At 39.2% G+C, this 22745-nt stretch overlaps 1 protein-coding gene across 7 annotated transcripts in view; it reads right to left on the bottom strand.

The window, feature by feature from the left end:
• Positions 1 to 22745, bottom strand: part of AKAP6 (A-kinase anchoring protein 6) — a 598487-nt gene that overhangs the window by 132840 nt on the left and 442902 nt on the right. For all 7 annotated transcript variants that reach the window (XR_013827168.1, XM_079913691.1, XM_079913693.1 and 4 more), the window contains one exon: positions 13138 to 13286. Coding sequence is in view for 6 of the 7 variants with exons in the window: in XM_079913691.1 (XP_079769817.1) it covers positions 13138 to 13286 (149 nt within the window). In the remaining variant the exon portion in view is untranslated. The remainder of the gene's footprint in view (positions 1 to 13137; positions 13287 to 22745) is intronic.

The following is a 22745-nucleotide window of genomic DNA, read 5'->3' on the forward strand; positions in this document are numbered from 1 at the left end:
GTGAAATCTGAAATAGTATCCCATTTCAAAATACTACCAAACAAGCCAAAACCACTGCAACAGGGACAAATAAACCATCAGCCTTTCTTTATTCATTCTGTGAGTGACTAATAAGGAATGACTAATAAGCATTTGCTCACACGACGGGCACAGTCATTTAGAAATACCTCCTGAATTATGTTCATTGTTTTTCCCTCCTTGCACCCTCCCACATTTTGACCGTAAAGACAGGGCAAAGGTGGAATGCTATCCCCCAAATTAGGAGAGTATGATCCTAATACTTGCATACAGGAGAGAATATCCAGGGGAATAATAAAAGCAAAGGGTAAAGGAAGGAAAAAGCTCACCCCTTCCATCTCAGTGGATTTGGAAACTAAGAACAAAATAAAGGTAAGAGGAGCAGGTGCTCAAATGTGTGTCCGCCCCTCTCTTGGCCTAAGACCTAAAGGGAAAGCCAAAAGCACCAGGATGTCAGCTCTGTTTCCTGCTAGGAAGTCTGGGAGATTGCCTTAAACAATGTCCTCACAATAACCTGAAGTGGAGATGTTGTAGTCAGAGAGCTGTGGTCAGGACTCCCCTTGCTACCCTGTTCTCTCATCCCCCATGAGGAGACTGTTCCCTCATCCTTCCATGAGGTTTCTTGGAGTTCAGCTGGTGAACTTGACAGAGGTGTTGCCATGGCAACAGAGACACAATGACCACCCCCCCACCCCTGCAAGGAGAGCCAGGGGGGCCTCTGAAGCCAGACCTCAGGGAGTTGGCTGGGCCAGTGAAGGCTGAGATGAGGCTTAGTCAGCAGGAAATACCTCCTGACCAAGCCAAGAGATAACAACACAGCCACAGCCCTCTGTCGGGAGCAACCTCATAATGTCAGGGGCAAGACCCATTTCACTGAACCCAGCCAGTCTGCACCCAGGGGCCACATTAAGCCAGGGGGCCTCACTGTACCCCAGAATCACAAGGTCATGTAAGCCCGCTATATGCTCAGATGTCATCCTGCACAAAAGAAGGGAGAGGAATAGGAAATCTCAAAAACAGCATTTATCCCAAGAGGTTGTTCCCTAAAGAGAAGGTTAATTTGTTAGGAGAGGCTACAAGCGTTTTGTGTAAGAGCCTGAATTCTGATCTTAAAACCAGGTTTTTTTCCCTTGCTGTACCAGGGAAGTATGTATTTAGGAAGTCTCATAAATTAGCAATCAGTAAGAGATAATAAGGAAGCCTGTTTTCTTTTCTATACGTGTATGATTTAAAAAGAAACTTTGATTATGACTAAACAATTCAAGGGCGAGGTATGAGTTTATCTTTGTATCCCTAATGCCCAGGATAGTACCTGGTAAATGATGATGAATGAATGTAGATAATGAAATCAAAAACTTTTAGTAGGACCAGAATGACTTCAGAAAAGCAGTATGTGATAGAGATAATATCTCATCCCCAAATGCCAATACCAACCAGTGCAATATAGACAGACTTCATTCGTTCTGAAGGTGAGATTTTGCCTTCAGTGTACAATCGTACATTTGCTTACTTGAAATGATTATATGCAGTATATTCTCAATTAATGTGAGTTGCCTTCCCATTCCTCTCACATCCTGCTTCTATATTAAAAATTAAAGGAGATTTATGAGTAGATTTTAAATAGATGAAAACTGCATATGGGATGATAAAATGTTCACAATCATGGAATTTTTTTACTAGCTCTTTAACATGTCTTTATATCCATTGAGCTGTTCCCTCCTATTATTCTCCCTATCAAAGGACTTGGAACAAAAGCCTTTTCTTCTAGTTAAATGTACCTCAGGCTCGTTCTAGGATGGTCTACACTGGAGACCAGCGAGTGGTGAATGAATCTAACACAGATACACTTCCTCCAGTCTAGTCTATTTTCATCCTAGCTGAGAATATTTAGGCTTGAGTTTGTTAAATATGGTAAATGCTTTGGTTCTATAGTTTGTTTCATTAAGTGTAGAATCGGCGCTAGTGTTTTCTAAACAACAAATTCTCATAAGGTCCTAATACTGAAGCCAAAAACTTTTTTTTTTTTTTTTGTGGTACGCGGGCCTCTCACTGTTGTTGCCTCTCCCGTTGCGGAGCACAGGCTCCGGACGCGCAGGCTCAGCGGCCATGGCTCACGGGCCCAGCCGCTCCGCGGCATGTGGGATCTTCCCGGACCGGGGCACGAACCCGTGTTCCCTGCTTCGGCAGGCAGACTCTCAACCACTGCGCCACCAGGGAAGCCCGACGAAAACATTTTTTAAGCATTTGTGCCTGATTTCAGGTTCCTTGCCATGTCTTAATTCACAGCTTAGAAAAAAACCTGACAGTTTTCCAAAATTAGTGAAATCAAATACACAACTTTGTAGCAAATCAGAAATAAATTACTAGAATTTCTTTGTTGGTTTTTTTGAAACCTTCTGAAATGACTATAATTTAACGTGCTCATTATCTTAGGAAAATCCTTGGGTAAAGGAAGTAGCTTACTGTCTTATGTTTATATTACCTGCAAAGGTGTGCTGTATACTAGTGATTTTATAAAAGGTGTTTTCCAGGGAAAATGCCAGCTACTATACAGGAAAACAAAATAGATCATAGATGAGTAAATTTATCAGGGGTAGCATAGAACTAGTCAACAGTTCTACATCCCTTTGAAGAATATGCTGATTCAATCAGCTGAATTCAGAACCAGGTACTTTTTTTTTGAAGTCCCGGTGACAAATGCTCTCTTTTTAAAAGGAAGAGAGAGGTGACTGAAATTGTGGCAAGTAGTTCAGAATCTTATAAAGGCTACAAGTACAGGAACTACTCTTTTGGAGGGATTTTCCTTATAAAGTTTTCTTTGTAGATGTGCTTGGGTTCATGTCAACTCATTCACTCAAATATATAATCTCCTAGATGTTAAAAGGTCTCAAAGCACACCTTTTCAGTACTCTATGAATATGTTATACTCTCTATGAAAATGTTACGAGGCAGACTTGTATAATACTCTAAGAAGGTGTTATAAATCAAACACATGACCAAAATGCTATTCTTCCGGATATTTTTCCTTTAAGTTGCCACATACCTGAAGGGTTCACAACAAAAGAGTTGGACATTCTATTGTAGGTATGATATAACCAGTTTCGGAGCTTTAAAAGCTTCATCATGGTATGAGGAGAAAGCCTTCTAAATCAAAGTCAGTTTTTGTTAGACAAATACAGAATTATGTGTTTATTTCATGGTCTGAAATTCTAATAGAGACAGAGACAAGACTATGGAAAAATAAATGTGCAATTTTTTCTTTAGAGTTTATTTCTAAATTTGGGCTAACTACTATGGTAATTGCCAAAAGTATTTCCCAATATCTTGTTCACCATTTTCTCTGTCTTTTTAAGGTTAAAAAAAGATTCCAGGGCCTTTCACCATAGAAATAAAATATTAACAAGCCTGTCCAGTATCATTTTTCTGCAGATTGGATAGCAATATATTATTTGTGAGGCCGGCACAGTCTAAGAAATGATCCTTCCTCTAAACCCTGGTGGGAGTTATGTTTGACCAGCTAAGTGTTTGAATACATAAATGCATTCAGCCTTTGGTATTTAAAGTGAGCATCATTAACTCAACATTTCAACTTAAACTTTGCTTAAAAGATAAAGTTTCACCCAAGTGAAATCAATGGGAGGTGTGTGTGAATATATGAGGTTCCAGCTTGGTCCACTAAGGAATTTTGATTAAACCAGACACCAAATGAAGAAATCATCAAAATAGAGCAACTATTGGTTGAAGAAAAAATAATACTAAAAAGCCCTGGAAGTTTTTCTACCTAAGGCTGAGTAATACATATTTTGGAGCATTTAAGAATCCATCTTTTGTAAACTGAATGGTTCATTTCACACCAACACATCCAAAAACACAAGATAGGTTCCTGAGATACCAGCTTGTCTATGTTGGAACTTCTGTTAAATGATCCAATTTTCCTAGCGTCTTTAGCATATTGATTCTTTCCCCAAATATTCACTAAGTGTTCACTGTTCACTTTATTTGCTCAAGGAAGTTTGCCTCTGGTTTTCAAAAATGACACTAAAGGTAATGGTAACAAAATCTTGTAAAAAAAATAGTTTAAGAATATTACTGAAGTAAAATACTAATAATAGATTAGAATTTCCCATCATCCTCTATTCCCTGTGTCACATAAGCACAGAAGGGAGATACAAGAGTGGCACCTAGCCCAATCATAATATCATTAAAGAATAAAATTTAGCTTTCTAGACATGATATCTGATATGCACAGTTGCATGTAGAATCCCTTTCCACTCTAAACATATTAAAGTGTGGACACTAATTTACAATTTTGAATGAAAATTCATGAGCCACTTCCTCATGAGAAAAGCAGCCTGCCTTTGCCATTAATAAATAAAAAGGAATATGGAGTTCTTTCCAGCAGTAATTTTCTCAATTCTCATATATACCCATGTACATATGAAAATGTCTAAGAAAAGTAAGATCAACCCTACAGATTTGTTAATGACTTGGTCCCACTTTCTCATGGTCTCATGGACAGTCTGTCCATAAACACTTGCTATTAAAATAAAAGCCATAAAGCAAAAAAATTCTAACCTCCAGATTAGCCATAAAATTAGAAATATTAATGTAAATTTCTAGACGTATTTAGAGGATTCTGTTAGGCTGTCAGGAAGTCATATCTTTCTCTAAATTTTCAGATAATACACTGGACTAAGTTCTAGCCAAAAAGCTTGAAAACATTCTGAAGAATTTAGAATCAATAGTGATTCTAACACAAATGGGAGAACCTACACGTCCAAAGACAAAGCAAGAGATGATGTTTAAAAAAAAAAAAAAAAAAGATATAAACCTTCCTATGTCAGTGTCTGTGTGTTAGACGGGGCTGGATCCAGACTTGCTACTGGCACTGGTGAGCATTGGGCAGCTCAGCCTTTGGTAAAAGGTCTACTCCACCCTAGGCCTCCCTGTTTTTCAAAGATTTAAGAAGCAACAGAGAATATTTACCCTCAGGGTTAGGGTAGGAGGTAAATAACCTAGAAATAACTCTCAGCCACCCAATCCCTAACAAAAACCTGGTGGCAGACTTAATATGGAGACCTCTCCCAAAATGACTTTGTCTATCTCCTCCATCAAGGCTGACCCTGGCCACAGAGTGCTATGCTCAGACTACAGGGTTCTGGTTACTCGTAGAACGGCTCTCAGTGAATTGTGCTTTGCCATCACTTCTGCAGCCTACGTCAAAAAACTGCCTTGGGAATTTGTTTTCTCTTATAGGGATGTAGTATCACAGATGCCTATCTTCTCCTCGAAGAACTACAGCAGAAATTCCTCTCAGGACTCAATGGCATAAGCAGCTGTTTCCGCAGCTTTATATATTATTTTTAATCTTAGGACACTATGAATTTTCTGATGGATGAGATTTCACTCTTTTCTTTGGATGTGGAAAGCTTAGAGCCAAATCATTGCCCTTCTTGAGGACATGCATAGAATATGCATTTGTTTGTTTTCTTACACGTCTTACTTTTGCTTAACTTACTTCAGTCAAATATTTATTCTATTTTATTGTAAATATTTTTGTAAGTTGACTTAAATCCTTTGTGAAAGACATGGGGGAATGCATAAAGGAATAAATTTTAAAGAAAAGAATTAAGCTCTGCACATTAAAATGAGGTAGATTAGATTTGTCTTAGGTTCCCTCATACCTCTGTCCTTCTTCAACAGACCCCATAAACTCTCCAAAGCAGTACAGAAATTGTTTGAACATTATTAAGATGGAAAGGATATATATATATATATAATTGTTGACTTTACCACTAACTTTGTTAACTTTGAAATAATACTTCCCCAGAAATTATGCCACTACCTCTCTGGTTTACCCTTTGTTGGCTCCTGGCATGGATGGCATTAGATTACTGAAGTGGAAGACTGTCTAGGTCTAAAATTAGTTTAAGGTATTTGCACATTAGAAGGATATAATATCATGATCCCAAATGAATACATTTATACTGGTGAGATTTTTTTTTTCAGCCCAGAAAGACCTATTTTAATAATCACATAGTGCCTAGAATGTCAGTTTTTCAGAAGGTAGTCAGGCACTTTTGGCTCCTTTGACTACAGGCTGTGTTGAGATCTTACTGTTCAATAACACCACAGCACAAAAGAAGGTGCAAAAAGAACCGGAACTGAACACTGAGCAGCTGTTCACTAGTTTAAGACAGGGGAAGAATCAGGGGAAGAAAATAGAAATGCAGGGTGGAAATAAGGTCTCTTGGGGCTGTCTAGTGATATATCTGCAAAGGTGTTCTCAACATTGGCACACGTAAGAGATAGTACTTCATTTTATGGCTGGTGTGTACCAAAAAGAAAACATTTTATGTAGCAATGTTCCAAAAACACCCATTGAGCAGAAATTCCAAATTGTCATTTTGTGTGTGTGTGTCTTTGTGTGTGCATGTGAGAGAGAGAGAGAGAGAGAGAGAGAGAGAGAGCGAGAGAGAGGGAATATGAGTGAGCATGAATGTTCATCCCACTGCACAGAGATATTTTTGGCCTTTTGCTCAACAGAAAACTAGAAAGATCACCCTGCTGCAGTGAAATCCAGGGGTGATTATATCGCTTCTCAGGTAGTTACAGTCATTCAGTGTATCTTATTGCTTAATTAATTTAGAGTCAAATTTGATCTTTAATCAAGCAATGTTTTAAATAGTGATATATTTGTTTTCATCTGTCAGTATCATTCCTCTTTGGGAGTGTTTTTTATATATGGTGTATATATATATATCTGTGTATGTTTTCACACTGATCCAGGGATACTTCTCTTCCTAAAGGAAAATGGACTCATCTTTCCTGCTGAACGTTTAGCCTTTTGTCTAATTAAAGTTCACTGAGTTCAGCCTGTTGTGCTTGGAAATAACCTATATATACTGTTTGTATTTGGAAGTAAAATTTACGCTAAAACCTTACAGGGTGAATACTCCTGTATTCTTACACACAGAGCATAAACCTTAACTACATATCCATCTGTAGACATTGCCCAAATTCCCCTACAACCAGAGGAAGCCTGGCATATGACTGAGACTGAGGTATCTTCTAGAAATTTACCACAAAAACAGAAGTCTCTAAGAGCTCCCTTGGGATTCCCTCCTGATCCCAGGAAGCAGAGTCAGGAAACATCTCCATGCCCTTCTGCTTCAAATTATTATTTATGGTAACCCTTAATACATGCGTGCGTGCACGCTCACACACACGCGCGCACACACACACACACACACCCCTACATACACACCTGAAATCCTCACCCTCATTCTACCTGACCTTTTCCTAATGGCTAGTATCTATGCATCTTTTAAGACAGCTCAGATGTTCCCTCCTCCCATAAACCTCCCTGACCCCTTCTAGCCAGGCTGGATTAGGCAAGCCTCCTAAGTATCCCCATAATACCGTCTATCTGGAATTTTGACCATCATTTCATAAGGTTGTATCTGAGTGTCTCTGTCTTTCTCCCTCACTAGACAGTAGAGATCAAGTCATATGTATTTTTTCCATTCCTAGCACCTCATACAACTCCTCGCAACATAGTAGTTGCTCTGATGCATATTTCATTAACTAATTTTTCACATATCTATTACATTCCAGGTATTTTAGACATTTTCTTATTGATTATTGTAGTTCTATGCTGCAAAAAGCATGGGAAGTAGACTGGGATAATAATCAGTCTACTTAATAATAGGAATAATAAAATAATAATAGGAATAATAAAATATTACTATTTTACAGACTGAGATATAGCATACTGAGGAGGTTAAGTGTCTCAATCAAGGTCACACAGCTAAAAAGTAGCAGAGTGCCAACTTGAATCCAAATCTTTAATTTTTAATCATGTATGCTCTCTCTCCTCCTTTAAGAAATTAGACTAGAGTGACTGTATGACCGTCCCTAAAAATAAATGTTATTGTGCGTTTGGAAGCAATCAGAGCAGACCTAATGCATTCTAATATCTAGGATCATGACATGTTGCCTGCAGCTTTAAGACAGAAAATAATAGTCAACTGTAGTCCTCAATTCCTGCTAATCAAGATATCACATGGAATTTTTAATGGTGTAGTTTTTATTTTAGAAGACTTCTATAATAGAGCCTGAAAGAGTCTAACTGAAAGAAAAACATTCCTATTAGCCATACCTTTTAAAACGAGCGTTCTTAGAGATACTGTTATGTCTACCTGGGGTAGATTTTATGGGATAGACTACCACAAGGTAAGCGCCTAGCTCTCTTAGCCTCTACCACCTCATAGTTACCATACTGTCCTTGTTGATGGTTGAGGAGCCCAAGACACTCCTGAGCTCCAGACCTGCTTCCTGGGCATTTCTACTTAGATGTTACGCAGATCATAAAAAGAACTATGTCCCAAACACTCAGTTTCTCCCCGCCCCCCTGCTCCTCCCTTTCAGGGGAGGAGCTGTCTTAAATGCCCCCCATCCACTCAGTGACCAGGGCCTGTCTTCAACATCCTTCTTTCAGTTTCCATTCCTGCTGTCTTATTAGCTCAGGCTCTAACTATTTCTCACGTGGATAACTGGAATAGCCTCTTAACCGATCGCTGTCTAGTATTGCCCATGGCAATGTATTCTCCCGACTGCTGACAGAATACTGTTTGAAAATTGCCAGTCTAGTCTTGCTGGGATCCTTGGCTGGTTCCAGCTGTGTGTACACACTGTCTCCTTTGTGGGAGACACTCTGGCTGTCACTTCGGACCCGGGCCATCCTCCATGGACACTTCTCCTAGCAGGCGTTCCTGACTGACATGCTCCTGCCACCCTTTGGGTCCCACTGTCTCTACATCCCCAGTGCCTAGTAGAGTCTGCACTTCCTAGTTGCTCAAGAGTTACTAAGTGTTGAATGACACGAAAATCATTTGAATCCAAATCCTCCTAGTTTCCTTCTCCCCCTTGAGCCAGCAACTGGAGCGTCAGAGCGGTTCCTTTTTCTCCCTCATTCCCCTCAGCCAAGGTTAATCGACTCCTTCTGGCTTTAGCCTCCAATCCTGTCTCCACTTTTTCCATTACTGGTCTCCGCCCCCAGACTTTCCAAGTTAGTACCTGTGGAGTGGGATCCAGAATCTGCATGTCTAACAAATTCCCAGGAGACACTAATGCTGTTGGTCCAGACTTTGAAAACCACTAAAGCAATGGTTCTCAATGGAAGTGGGCATCAAATACATCTTGGGCCACTCCTGCCTACTGAGTCAGAATTTTTAGGGAGGCGAGACGGGCAGGCATTTTTTGGCTTAAAAGCTGCATAGGTAATCCTGATGCACTATCCTGGTTAAGAACCATGAACTCAGTGATTAACTCTAGGATCTGGACTTCACTTTCTTCCTAAGCCTTATTTTTCACCACCCCCCTCCAACTTTCTACCCTCCTCTCCAGTCATATGGAACAGCAGGTAGTCTAATGATTCCAGACCTTTGCTCCCTCTCTCAGACCCCCAGATCCGTTTTAGTTATTCATTTATGCATCAATGCATTCGCCGAGCACCTAGCACATTCCAGGGTGCAGGGCTGAGTGTGGTGAACATGACAGGCACAACCCTGCCTCATGGAGTCTACACTGTTTGCTCTGAGCTTCCCTGGCACCCTCTGCTTCCCCTTCTTCCTCATTGCACAGGCAAATACGGGCTTAATGCTGCACTCTCTTGCTAGACTGTTTCATGAAGGTAGGGACTACGGTCTGTCTTTGTAAGCGCTCAATAAATGTTTGTTCAGATTAAATTGGAAAACTCTTCCCCTGACCTAGGCTTCTTTCGAAAATCATCTCCAGAGTCCTCTCTTTCTGCTGTCTTTCCTGACCTGCTCCAACTCCCCCTACTGCAGTCAGCATTGAGCTTCACCTTCCATAAGCCCTGATCCTGACTCCAAGCAGATTTCTAACTCAGCACTTGTGATCCTTTACTACATGTTGTTTACAGATCTGGCTCCTCCTACCAAACTGTGAGTCCCTCAAGGGCAGGGACCATTTCATCTCTGCACTTCATATAGGAGGTATTTAATAATATTCATCAAATTAATGAATGAAGTCAATTCTGTTTTCACTTACCACCTGCTTTGCAATGTTTTTGCCCAAAATTCCTTGTGGCTTTAATGAAATTGCCTTAGGACTCTTCCATTTTTCCATAGTAGGAAGATACCATAATTTAAATTTTATACAGTATGGAATATGCATAACATGTGTTTTAGGGGGAAAAATGTTTATCAAGGGTCTGAATGAAATTCTCAGAGAGAGGGCAAAGTGTAACTTTATGGGTTGTCCACTGCATCGTGACCCAGGACTCTGAGTTGAGGTCCTGGACAAGCCAGTCACCCCGCCTTTCTGCCTCTCAGTTCTATCATTTATAAGCTGAACAAAAGACCTGGTTTTTAATCTACACTAAATCTTGATATGGATGCTACTTAATGAATTAAACAAGATTTTGAAATTCATTAAAAAAATGAAATCAGATAACTCCTTGATAGAAAGAGGTGTTACAAAAAGAGATGGTTATACTTTACAAAGTACACAAATTATAAGTGTTCTTGACAAACTCTGCTCAGAACATCATGCCATGCACTTAGTAGGCCTTCAGTGGATATTTACTGGATGAAAGACACAAAACAATCTATAAGCTTTCATTTAAATCAGCCGGAATCAAAAGTACCAACCTGCTCCCACTGAGAATCACCAGTGATTCAAGCATTGTATGTCCCTACAGGAAGCCATGGTTTCCCACTTTGTGATGCAGGAGCCAGTGCCACAGAGGGGCACACTCCGTTACTACAGCTCACACAGGTTCACATACTTTTGGGGAAATCTTCCCACTGCACATATTCATGACTGCTAAACACACATTTCACAGTTGTATATAAGCTGTGTTAAATCACCTTGATGCACACCTTTTCGTCAAGCCAGAAAGGTTATAAACTCATTTCTAAACAATTCTTTGGTTATGCAAAATTCTTAGAAATTTAAGATCTCCATTCAGTCTAGCAGCTGAGTCTTCCCTGGAGTAACCTTATACATTTTTCAACTACATACTCTTCTTCGCATGCATGTAGGCACGGGGAGGAAATGAAAATATACAAATTGTATCACTAACTTAATGTTCTCTTTAGTAGATTGGATATCTATCTGCATATGGAATGAAGACCCTAGAAATCCCACACTATTCCCACAATTGCTTATCGGAAACAATGCTCATTCTATGTAACAAAATGAACGGTTAATGAAGTTTATGTATCATCGGAGCAGATAATTTTACAAGGCTGTGTTCTTAAGGCTTCAGAATTAAGGATTCAACTGTGGGAGCAAAGAGTCTTAGGGGCAGGACACCCCAGATAACCTCACCCACATACATTTCTCAAACAATGGTTTTCTGTATGTAAACAGAAAATAGAAAGGAGTATATGCTTTTTGTCCTTAGTATTAAATAGCTGCCTTTTCTTTAGCATACTGTTAAATTTCTGCACAATGCACAGCCTTCAGCACCCTAAGGAGCATAAACAAAGGATATCAGGCAAGTTCACGTACTCCCACTTTACAGAACAATGCTTGTTGTTAACTAAGCAATTCCCAGGGCAGATTTATGATTTGTGGAGCCCAGAGTAAGTACTCAGGTTGGGCCCTTGGAATCCAAGGTCAGAAGCACATGGTGCCCGCTCAACCCCCAGCACTTTTAGAAAACACGAAAATGTGACCTAAAGTTTGTGGTTGTGGGTACACCAGAGACTATTTAGGCATTTAGAAAAATTAAAGCACGTTAAGGCCTCAAAACAGCGTATTGTTCATGCTCCAAGATTTAACCTTTTCTTTCTTATTTGCTGCTATGCTTGTCCTCTTGCGAATAAATGTCTTCTGAATCGTATAAGATGAATCAAATATATGTATAACATGTCTATGTATAACAAATATCTTAATAGAGCAACAAATTACATGGATAGGTAAATTTTAAAATTTGAAAAGTCCTTTCCCATTTCCTAAAAAAGAATTATGACTCTGATTCTTTTCTTGCATTCTTAGACCTTGGGTTATATCACAAGACAGGATTTGTAACTTGTGTTCTTAATTTATCCCCCAAATTTGAATTTTAAGTCACGTCAGAACCATAAGCACTTACTTCTTTCCTCCTGCCTTTTCAAGGAATATTTTGGCTAGAGTTGCACCCCATAGATTTATACTGTGCTATTAACATCTAATAGAACTTGGGGGAACAGTTTCTCTACCGTGTTGTCTGGCTCAAGTATAAGAGCGAAATAGGTCAGTGTTTCCATTTTTATGAGTATAATTATTATCAAGTCATTAAAACTATGAAATAATTAAATTTCATTACACTCTTTTACTCTTTAATAATCACCTACTAAATATTCAAATTGAGCCAGAAAAAAATTTTTCTAATATATGTTTTTAAAAAATTCTATACATGTATTATATATACATACATATTTATATATACACACACAGTGTTCGCATAACTTTAAAGTAATTTGGAAATATTTGAATGCATGACTTAACTATTCAATAGCATGGGTAGTTAGTACAATATAAAGACAGCCATTAGTCCATTAGTCTCAGGCTGAATGAAATTGTTGGTGGGTCACTGAAGTTGCTGGGTCTTTTCACATACCATAGACAATAAGCGCTAGTCCATTATTCCAGTTGACTTTATGTGACAAACAGGTTAGCTCATAGCCCCTAAACAATTATTAAATATCTATATTTTTCATAAAAATTATGTTCTACCAAGTTTACAGTGAGGTTCTGGTATTTAAAAGTTGCTTCTATAGACTTTAAAATAAACGGTGAAGTTTAAAGGGGGGGAAATATACTGAAAAGAGTTACAGGCATAGTGTAGTGACAGAATCACTCATAAAATCACAAGGCTGTTTTGAAAACAATAATAACAAAGTTAGGAAGTTCTGGGTGAGATGACACACTGAAAAAATCCACAGTCTTCAATTCTGAAGTGAATGGAAAAGAACATAAATGCCTCGTCTATCGCGCTTCTCTTGTTATCTAGGGACGAAATGCCTGCCTAACACCTACCAGTGGAACATCATTGAAAAAGTAGAGATTAGTGAGAATAAAACAACAAAAAGAATAGTTCCCTACCCATTGCCTCCTACTGAATGAACTTTTGACATATCAGCAAACTCTTCTTTCCTCTTGCTGCTGCTGGTATACTGCTCGCTGTACAGCTTGAGGGACATCTGCTCAACAGCATCTCTTTGTGCTTCCAGGTAGCATAGTTGAACCTCAGCCTGGAGAGAGAAAAAAAGAGGAATTGCTGTTTTAATCCAGAAGGAATGCATTTCAAGTGAGGTGTAACAACTCAAAGAATGGGCATTGTTCACATCATTATCCGGCTCCTTTTCAGGTTGGATTTAATGGGATCAGCTGGGCATATTACAGAATTATATTTTAGATTTGAATCTTATAAGTTCCTCCTTAAAATATGACCTGAATAAATGAATTCTCAGAAGACTCAGTAAATATCACAAAATATCCCTGAGATCGTAATACTGTATGATGAGACTTTACATAAAAATTCTGTGAAATTCCTTAATAATATTCTTCCTCGTATTGCCACATATGTAACATTTATTTTTTTAAAGATTCCCCCTCCGATCCATACATTTGCATGGATACATACTTTGAATGCTTCTCATTATCTTCCCCGAGGAGAATAAAAAAGCCTAGTATTAATTCAATACCTTTCCAATAGTGACAACGGACTTCCTGTATTACATTTTTTTTTTTTTTGGTTCTCTGGATTTTGTCTTAATAATGTTAAAATAGAGAGAACAGTGATTTTGCTTACATGCAGGCTTGAATTGTTAAATCTTTCATAGATACTTGGGGCTCACTGTAGTACAGGGAGAGGTAGTAAGTTCACCATGCTGTTTTCTATCAAACCAAGGCCAAAAGAATGCTGAATAATATTTGGCATGGAATAGCATTGAATAGATGCTTTATTTATTGCAGCTGTTGTGATCCCTGTGGCTTTAGAGTTCCCTAGAACACCAGATGAGACGGGGAATGAAGTCTTCTCGGTGGCATGCTTGCCTATGGTGAAGGGGAAAGGGCAATGATGAGTTATGTGCACTGTGGACCAAAGGAGCTCTTATTTTCTTTTGGCGCACTTCACTAAATCCAACACGTCCGTTAACATTTCTCAATAGCCTTAACACTTCTGCTTCTTTATAATTTAATTACATATTCTCCTACAAAAAAACAGGTCTGAGTCAGACCTGTTTGACCCAGGTCAGAATTCTATAACATGCAGGAAAAGCAGTTGCCAGAATGGAAAAGCAAAGTCAGACATGACCTCCTACTCTTTGCATCCAGTGCCAACCAAGGCCTTTTGCCTGGTCTCTGGTTTTACAGACTCAACCATGGAAAGAAAGAGAGAGTGTTGCAAAGTAGCAGCTGCTTAAAAGGGCAAATCAGGACTCTGTAAAGGAAACGGGTAGCTTATGAAATGTAAGATCTCAAACCACTCTAGAGTTCGCATTTTGTTGCTTTCCACAGCAGCTACTTATGAATGTTCTAGATACTGAGGAAGAACTTTAAAAATGCTAAAATTACTATACTCATATAACTGAAGTTTCAAGAACTGCAATCTATGTATTGGTTCATGTAAACTCTTCTTGCCCAAACGAATTGGCTTGAATAAGAATAGACTCAACTGGATTAAGAATTATGTCAAACAGTATAAACAAAGAATAATGTTACATGGAGTACATTCAGTATGGGAAGAGGGGTATGGCTGATGGAAAAGCACAAAGGAAATACTAGATTTAGTGTTATTCGGCATATTTATTAATAGATAGTGAAAGAGAAGGTATGGAGTATATTAATGGCAACACAGAAGAGTGCCAACTCAGAGCTTTGCAGATATCATAGAATTTGGAGAAATGATACCTACAGACCTAAGAATATTTTTTAACAGTTGGGGGGAGGTACATGAAACTGAATAGAGGGAGTAAATGATTAGAAAAAAACAACAGAATATATCTTTCAAAAGAGCATACAATATTCTTAAGTAACTAAATATGAGACAACTGAGAGATACTGAACAATAGTCAAAGAATGTAATGCAACTAGAGATTATCATACTAAGTGAAGTAAGTCAGAAAGAGAAAGAGAAATACCATGTGATACCACTAAAATATGGCACAATGAACCTCTCTACAAAACGGAAACAGACTCATAGACATAGAGAAGAGACTTGTGGTTGCCAAGGGGGGTGGGGGAGGGAGAGGGATGGACTGGGAATTTGGGGTTAGTAGATGCAAACTATTACATTTAGAATGGATAAACAACAAGGTCCTACTGTATCCTGAACCATAATGGAAAAGAATATAAAAAAAGAATGTCTGTGTGTGCATAACTGAGTCACTTTGCTGTACAGCAGAGATTGCCACAACATGGTAAATCAACTCTACTTCAGTAAAATAACAGTAATAATAATTTTAAAAAAGAACTTAAAAACAATCTTTCCAAATGCTACCCCCCCACCCCTCCCCTCCTCAATGCTATAGGGATACTGAGGAGGACATCCCACACAAAGTATTCTATTGGTAACCCCATTAAAATATTGAATCTGCACCATTAGATGCCAAGGGGCATGTCTGATCCCTACAGGTTCCCATTAATTTTTAACCACCCTAAGGTAGCAAATTAGACCACTGCTTTTTCTGGGTAAAGATTTCACAAATGTGTGTCACTGGTCACAAAAAGCATCATTAAGAGGGAGGTCAACTTAATATAGACTCATCACTACTATAGAAGAATAATTGAAGTTCATCCCTTTGAGATCCTAGGCCATTTCTGCGCACAGAGGGAAACACCTCTCATGACAGGGATACGTGGAAAGGAGCTCAGAGAGAGACAAGTTGCTGAGAGCAACTTGAAAAATAATTAGTCACCTTACAAAAGTGATTGAAATGTTGTTAATCTAAGACTTTTATTGCACAATATCTCAAAGGCATTTGACATAGGAAACTTCCCTGTGCTAACAAGGAGATGAATTAGATGGCCCAGGTCTTTTCTATCCACCTCTATTTCTATCTCTGCTTTCACTGATTCATTCCTAAACGTGATGATAAAAATAGAACCAAAGTTGCTTCTTCTGCTAAGGTTGAATGACTTTGCCAGTCTAAATCTCTCTGCAAACTGTCTTAACTTTTTCTCATACTGTATCTTAGTCCAAAGGTAATTTTTTTTTTTTTTCTCTTGCGGTAGGCGGGCATCTCGCTGTTATGGCCTCTCCCGTTGCGGAGCACAGGCTCCAGACGCGCAGGCTCAGCGGCCATGGCTCACGGGCCCAGCCTCTCCGCGGCATGTGGGATCTTCCCGGACCAGGGCACGAACCCGTGTCCCCTGCATCGGCAGGCGGACTCTCAACCACTGCGCCACCAGGGAAGCCCCAAAGGTAAATTTTTAATTAAAAGATTTGAAGAAACTATAGTTCTTAAAAAAATAGTAACACTGAATCTTTGATTAAAAGAATTTCATTTCTTAGCATCTATTACAATTGTGGATGCTTTTAAAAGTGACTACATTTTACAAATGGAAACTAAGACATTAAATAATATTACTGATCCTACTAGTCAATCAATGGGATTGATTGTAATCAATGGGATTTAACAAACTATTAAGGAAAATAAAAAGGAACAAGAGGGAACAGACTCAGTGACAGATCCACCTCTCACTTCCTGGTAGGTGCCGTCAATGGGAGTAGGAATATAAAAACAGCAGTACAGGTGAATGGAACAAATGAGCTGGAATTGAGCCTTTTGGTTTGAGGTACTAGTGTGATTCCCCAAATGAGATGTTCAGCAAGCAAGTGGAAATATTAAGACTGAAATATAAACCCAGAGGCAATGGTTGACATTAGGACAGGAAATGAGACTGCCATGGGAGATGGTGTATGATGAGAAGAGAAAAAGAATCAGTTCTCACTTATTCTAATCTAGGCCTGCATTACACCTTAGCTGACCTAATGCGATGGATTCTCAAACACTCTCCCTCCCTCTTTCTCCACCATCCCCAAGTCTATTTTATAGATATTTCCTTGATCTTTTTGAATCACATCTGGGATCACTGGTCGTTGGTATTTCAGGGCTTAATTCTGGATCTCTTTTCTTTATTTATACTCTCTTCCATGGCTTTCCATGCCATCTATGTAGTAATGGCCTCCTATTCTCTCCTCTGAGTGCCATAACTACCTACCCAATCAATCACCTGACATTGCTAACTGAATTTACTTTAGGCATCACTGTTTAAAACACTCTCCATTCTCATCCTTATCGTGTGCCCCGAAAGTTTGTTCTTAGGACTTTCCCGTTAAATCAATGGCACCATCTGTTGCTTAGGTCAGAAACTTGAGAGTCTTCCATGACTCCTCTTCTTCATTTTCCACAGCCAGTTACTCCCTAAATTCTGTTGATTCCTCTTTCAAAATGTCTCTCCAGTCTGTCTTCACAGTCTGCATTGCTGCCAGACTGGTCCAAGTCTTCATCATCTCTCCCCTGTAGTACAGCAATTATCTTCTAATATGTATCTCCCCTCACCCATTCCTGCCCCTCTAACCTCTTCCCTTACAGGACCAGAGTGGTCTCTATAAAACTGAGTTGGTTTCATACTGCATTCAGATCTAAAACACAAACTTCTTCCACGGCTCATTAGATTTGGTTCCTGCCTGTCTCAGACTTCATTTCCTACTTGTCTCCCTCTTGATCACTATGCACCGTCATGCTTGCCTTCTCCCAGTTCTTTAAACAGCTCTTTCCTGTCTCAGGACCTCTGCATATACTGTTCCCTTTCTCTGGAACATTCTCTTGGTAACATCTTCTCATCCTTTAGCTCTCAGCTGACATGTTACTTCTCAGAGAGGCCTTCCCTGACCACCCAATCAAAAGTAGATCCACTCTATCTTTCTCCATCTCGGAAGTGTTAATTTCCTTCACAGCACATATCACAACTTAAAATTCTTATATTTGGGGCTTCCCTAGTGGCGCAGTGGTTGAGAGTCCGCCTGCTGATGCAGGGGACACAGGTTCGTGCCCTGGTCCGGGAAGATCCCACATGCTGCGGAGTGGCTGGGCCCGTGAGCCATGGCCGCTGAGCCTGCGCGTCCACAACGGGAGAGGCCACAACAGTGAGAGGCCCACGTACCGCAAAAAAAAAAAAAAAAAATTCTTACATTTGCTGGCTTACACTTTTCCTGTCTCTGTCTCCAGATTCTAAGCTCCATACAGGGACACCGTCTGTCTGTCTCCTCAGCCATTTTGTATTCCCAGCACCTTGGCAGTATCTGGAACATGATAGGGGCTCAGTAAATAATTTATTACTCATATATTCACTGAGCCTTTATCATGTGTCAGGAACTGTACCAGGGACTGTGGGTACAAAGAAGAACAAAACATAGCCCCTTTTCTCAAGGGACTGCAGTGTAGTGGAGGAAAGAGCCATGCCAACAGATACCTACAAATGTGCCAAGTGAAATGATTGTGGGGGAAGATGGGAAATAAAAGAACTAATTGCCTGAAGGTGAGGAGTAGGCAGTAAAGGCTTGACAGAGGTGGCATTTGAGCCAGATCTGGGAGCGTGGCTATGACTTTGTCAGGTAAAGAAGCAGATGAATATCTTTATAGGCAGAGCACCTCATTTTGTTCAGAGGCCCAGAGTTATGAAAGGATGTGGCATGTTCAGAGAATGGTGGCTGGAGTTTTGGAGGCATTTGGATGAAGAGGCTAAAGTAGAAGGGGATAGGCTATGGAGGATGTCAGGTTAGGGAGTCGGAACCCTATCCAATGACCTGCCAACAAAAGAGGACATTGTTTCTGTGATGGCATTATCTTCCTCCATCTCCCTTTTTCTGTCATGGGAACATAGGTGTCTGATGGATGAGTCCAAATATGCTCATAAAGCTCCTACCTCCTGGCGTACTTTGAGAACATTGCATTGAGAAGGGAATCAACAGCTTCCAAGAGGCCAGAAGCCCAGCATCCCAAACAGGGGAAATGCCTAAGAGATTCTACTAACTCATATCTCTCTAGTAAACGTTTAACATAATGTTATAGACTCAGGACACATAATGTCATAACTTTTCAATTTGTATGTTGAAGCCTTAAACCCCAATGTGACTGTATTTGGAGACAGGGTCTTTAAAGAGGTAATTAAGGTTAAATAGATCACAAGGGTGTGGCCCTAATCCAACAGGACTGGTGTCCTTATAAGAAGATGCAGAGCGCTCCCACAGAGAAAAGGCCATGTGAGGACACAATGAGAAGGTAGCCAGTCATTTACAAGCAAGGAGAGAGGCCTCACCAGAAATCCAACCTGCCAAACCTCCCAACATGTTGATCTGGGACTTCCAGCCTCCAGAACTGTAAGAAAGAAATAAATAAATCTGTTGTTTAAGCCACCTAGTCTGTGGTAGTTTGTTATTGCCACCCTAGCAGACTAATACACATAATAAAGTTAGAAACACTGCCTTCTCATCTGAGGTTTAATACAATTGCTTTGCCGCTTATCATTGCTAGTATGTTTTCCCCTTTTATTTTGTATGCACCTATAGCTTAAATCACTACAGATACTCTTTCAAATTTAGACTACAAAATAATAATATAATCAGAACACAAGACAGTGTTCTAAAATATTTTATTTAAATTTGGCTTGGTATGTGGTGATCCAAATTCAACGATCTTCTCCAGGGCCTGAATAATTACTCAACCATCTACCTTCCTCTGATATTGTGTCTAATGACAAAATAGTTAGCCCATGAAAAATTTGGTGGTGGGGAGGTAAGTTTCAGTTATTCTAACAGTCTTTAAGGATTAAACACATACTTTTATAATCACATATAGACATATGCCTTATCCTTGCCCTAAAAAGCACGGATTTATTTAAGAAATATCAATTATTTCATTATCACTGCACGTCACAGCATCCTTTGTTGGGTTAAGTATCCTGAGAATGTTAAATAATTAATTTTACTCTTTCTTAACTCATGCCATTGTAGGTCTGCCTGCTCATTCATATTGTACTTCATAGCTTCCCACCACATCTACCCACCCACTTGCATCTGGGTCCACATCCTCTGCTTTCTCTCCTTTTTCTGTGGAAACAGTCCGTATTTCTATCCAAGACCAATCCCCTCTACTTAGGCACTAGACCCCCTCTTATCTACACAAAGATTATCACCCCAGCAGCAAACCACCCTTCTCCCCTTCATCAAGTTTTTCCTCTCTACTATAATTATTCTCATTAGCACATTACCACCCCAGCCCCAGATGCTGTTTCTCCCATGTTAAAAAAAAGAAAAAAGGAAAAATAATCTCTAGACATCAGTTGATACCAATCTATCCTCTGGCTAAAGCCCCATTTCTCTGTTCTCCATTACAGCAAAGTCACTTTTACATGTATTATCTATACTCACTATGTCCAATCCCTCTCCTATTTTCTCTTGAATACACTCCAACTAGGCTGTTGTCCAAATTCCCCAGTTGAGTCCTCAGTCTTCAACCTATCCGGACATGCTCCAGCATGGCTTGTGGGCATGCTCTAGGGGCATTTGGTCTTGTTTGCAAGCTAGCTTGGTCCCTAACCTCCCTCAGGTCTTGTCTGAAAATGTCATCTTCTTATTCAGGTCTTATTTGATCTTCTCCTTAATACTTCAACCGACCCCCACCCCCAGCAATCCTTATCACCCTTTATACATATTCACCATGTGTAGCTAAAATATGTAACTTATTTTGTATTGTCCATCTTCCCCCAGTGGACTGAAAGCCACGTGAGGACAGGGACTTTTATCCATATATTCATTGCTGCATCTCCAGCACCCAGCACAGCACACAGTATGTGATAGGCACTCTATACAAATTAGCTGAATAGATCTTACTGAGTTTGAAAATCTAAAATGGTTTAAAGTCTACAAAGAAATAAAACAGATAGTTTGAAGGCTGTAGCCTCAGCTTGATTTTTAAAATAGTTGGCTTCATTTTCTCTTAGAAAGGAGACTATTTTTTTCTTTGACAGAAAATTATTGTAATATACAACTTGTTTACTTTTATCTAGGAAAAAAAGGAAGAAGAAAAGCTTCTTTATTTCGAGTCATTTGGTAATATTTTATTCAGCTAATAGAGTGATCCTATACTTCACGTATTATATTAGAAACTAACCACGATGGTCTCACACTTATAGAATGAAAATTTCGGCTATTGTCATCATGCAGTAAGCTGCACAATCCATTTCAAAATGAAGTTTTAAGTCTTCTGGGTAAGAACTTGTTTTAGCTTAATAAAATCTGATTTCCCATTAAAAAAGAGTCATTTGAGCTTTTGGAAGAAACATTAGCAATGTCACACTTTGGAAGAATCCACACCAATTCAGGAGGACCATGGAGATCCATCAATACAATGGAGGGGAACTGTACTTTTTCCGACAATCATTTTGTCATTTGGGAATATCTTCCTACTTTTACTAGTTGTTGTTGTTGTTGTTGTTGTTTTTACCCTTTGATGCACTGTCTCTAATCACATGCCTTTTTCTCTTATTCCTTAGACAAATATTTACTATGCCTCCCCTCTCGCCTCCCCATAGTATCCTTCTCACGCAACTAGCCCAACTTGCTTCATTCTTCTGGAAACACCTTCAGTTTCTAGACCCCCACAGGCTCTGACAAGGACTTTCAGGGTTGATTAGAATCTACACTTGGAAATCTCCATGCTTTTGTTTGGCAGAATTCCTCATACTCACTCCAGGATTTAGCGTTGTCACCTCTACAGTGTTTTCTTCCCCCAAGATCCCAGTTATTTTGTGCGTTGTTGCTTTTGCCATCACTGTTGGAGGTTCATGGTTTCCTGAAATAACTCATCTTTGGAATTGAATTCAAAGTGCATTTCCTTTGTCTAGAAATGAACTCTCTGAAGACATTTATCACACATCCATGATTAGCTACATTCTAACTAAGTACAAAGAATATTTGGCATTATAAAGGATGAGAGTCTCTCTTCAGCCCTGTGTGCACAACTGAATGGAGTAACAAAGCCTCCTTCTCCTACACAGTTGGAGCAGGGAGTCATAGGACTAAGGAGCAATGTTTCTCTTTGGAGTAAAGCTGATTAGAGGTCTTCATCTGACAAACATATTTTGGGAGTCTCTTATATGTAAGACATTGTACAAGATACAAATCTGGGTCAGACATGGTGCCTGTCCTTAGGGAACCTAAACATAGAATTACAGAAAATTATGTTACATAATAGGAGCTAAAATATTTATTCAAGGATATGACCAATATTACACTTTGAAAATGTTGTCAAAGAAACAGTAAGTTCATTAGAATATTCTTTTTATCAATGGATAAGAAAGTTATAAAAGTATTTAAATATATAAATATTTTCCCATTTAAAGTTAAATATACATTAAAAATTTAACAAGAATCTCAAAGCTATTTCAATATTATACTTAGCAAAGATTACTGTATATACTAATCTGTACATTAGGATATAAAACTTCTCTGACCATATTGGCAGCCCCAGAAAAACTAGCCTTAGGTTCCCAAGGTTTACTTATATTTATATTCATGGATAATTAACTCAGGACAACTGCAAAAGATAACTGATTTAAGTAAAAAATATTATATCTTTAAAATGTCATCTTTATTTCTATTGACTTGGTGCTATTTGCAAACCATTAAAACCATTCACTGT

The sequence above is a fragment of the Stenella coeruleoalba genome, assembly GCF_951394435.1.
Source record: "Stenella coeruleoalba genome assembly, chromosome: 2".
In the NCBI taxonomy this organism is placed as follows: domain Eukaryota; kingdom Metazoa; phylum Chordata; class Mammalia; order Artiodactyla; family Delphinidae; genus Stenella; species Stenella coeruleoalba.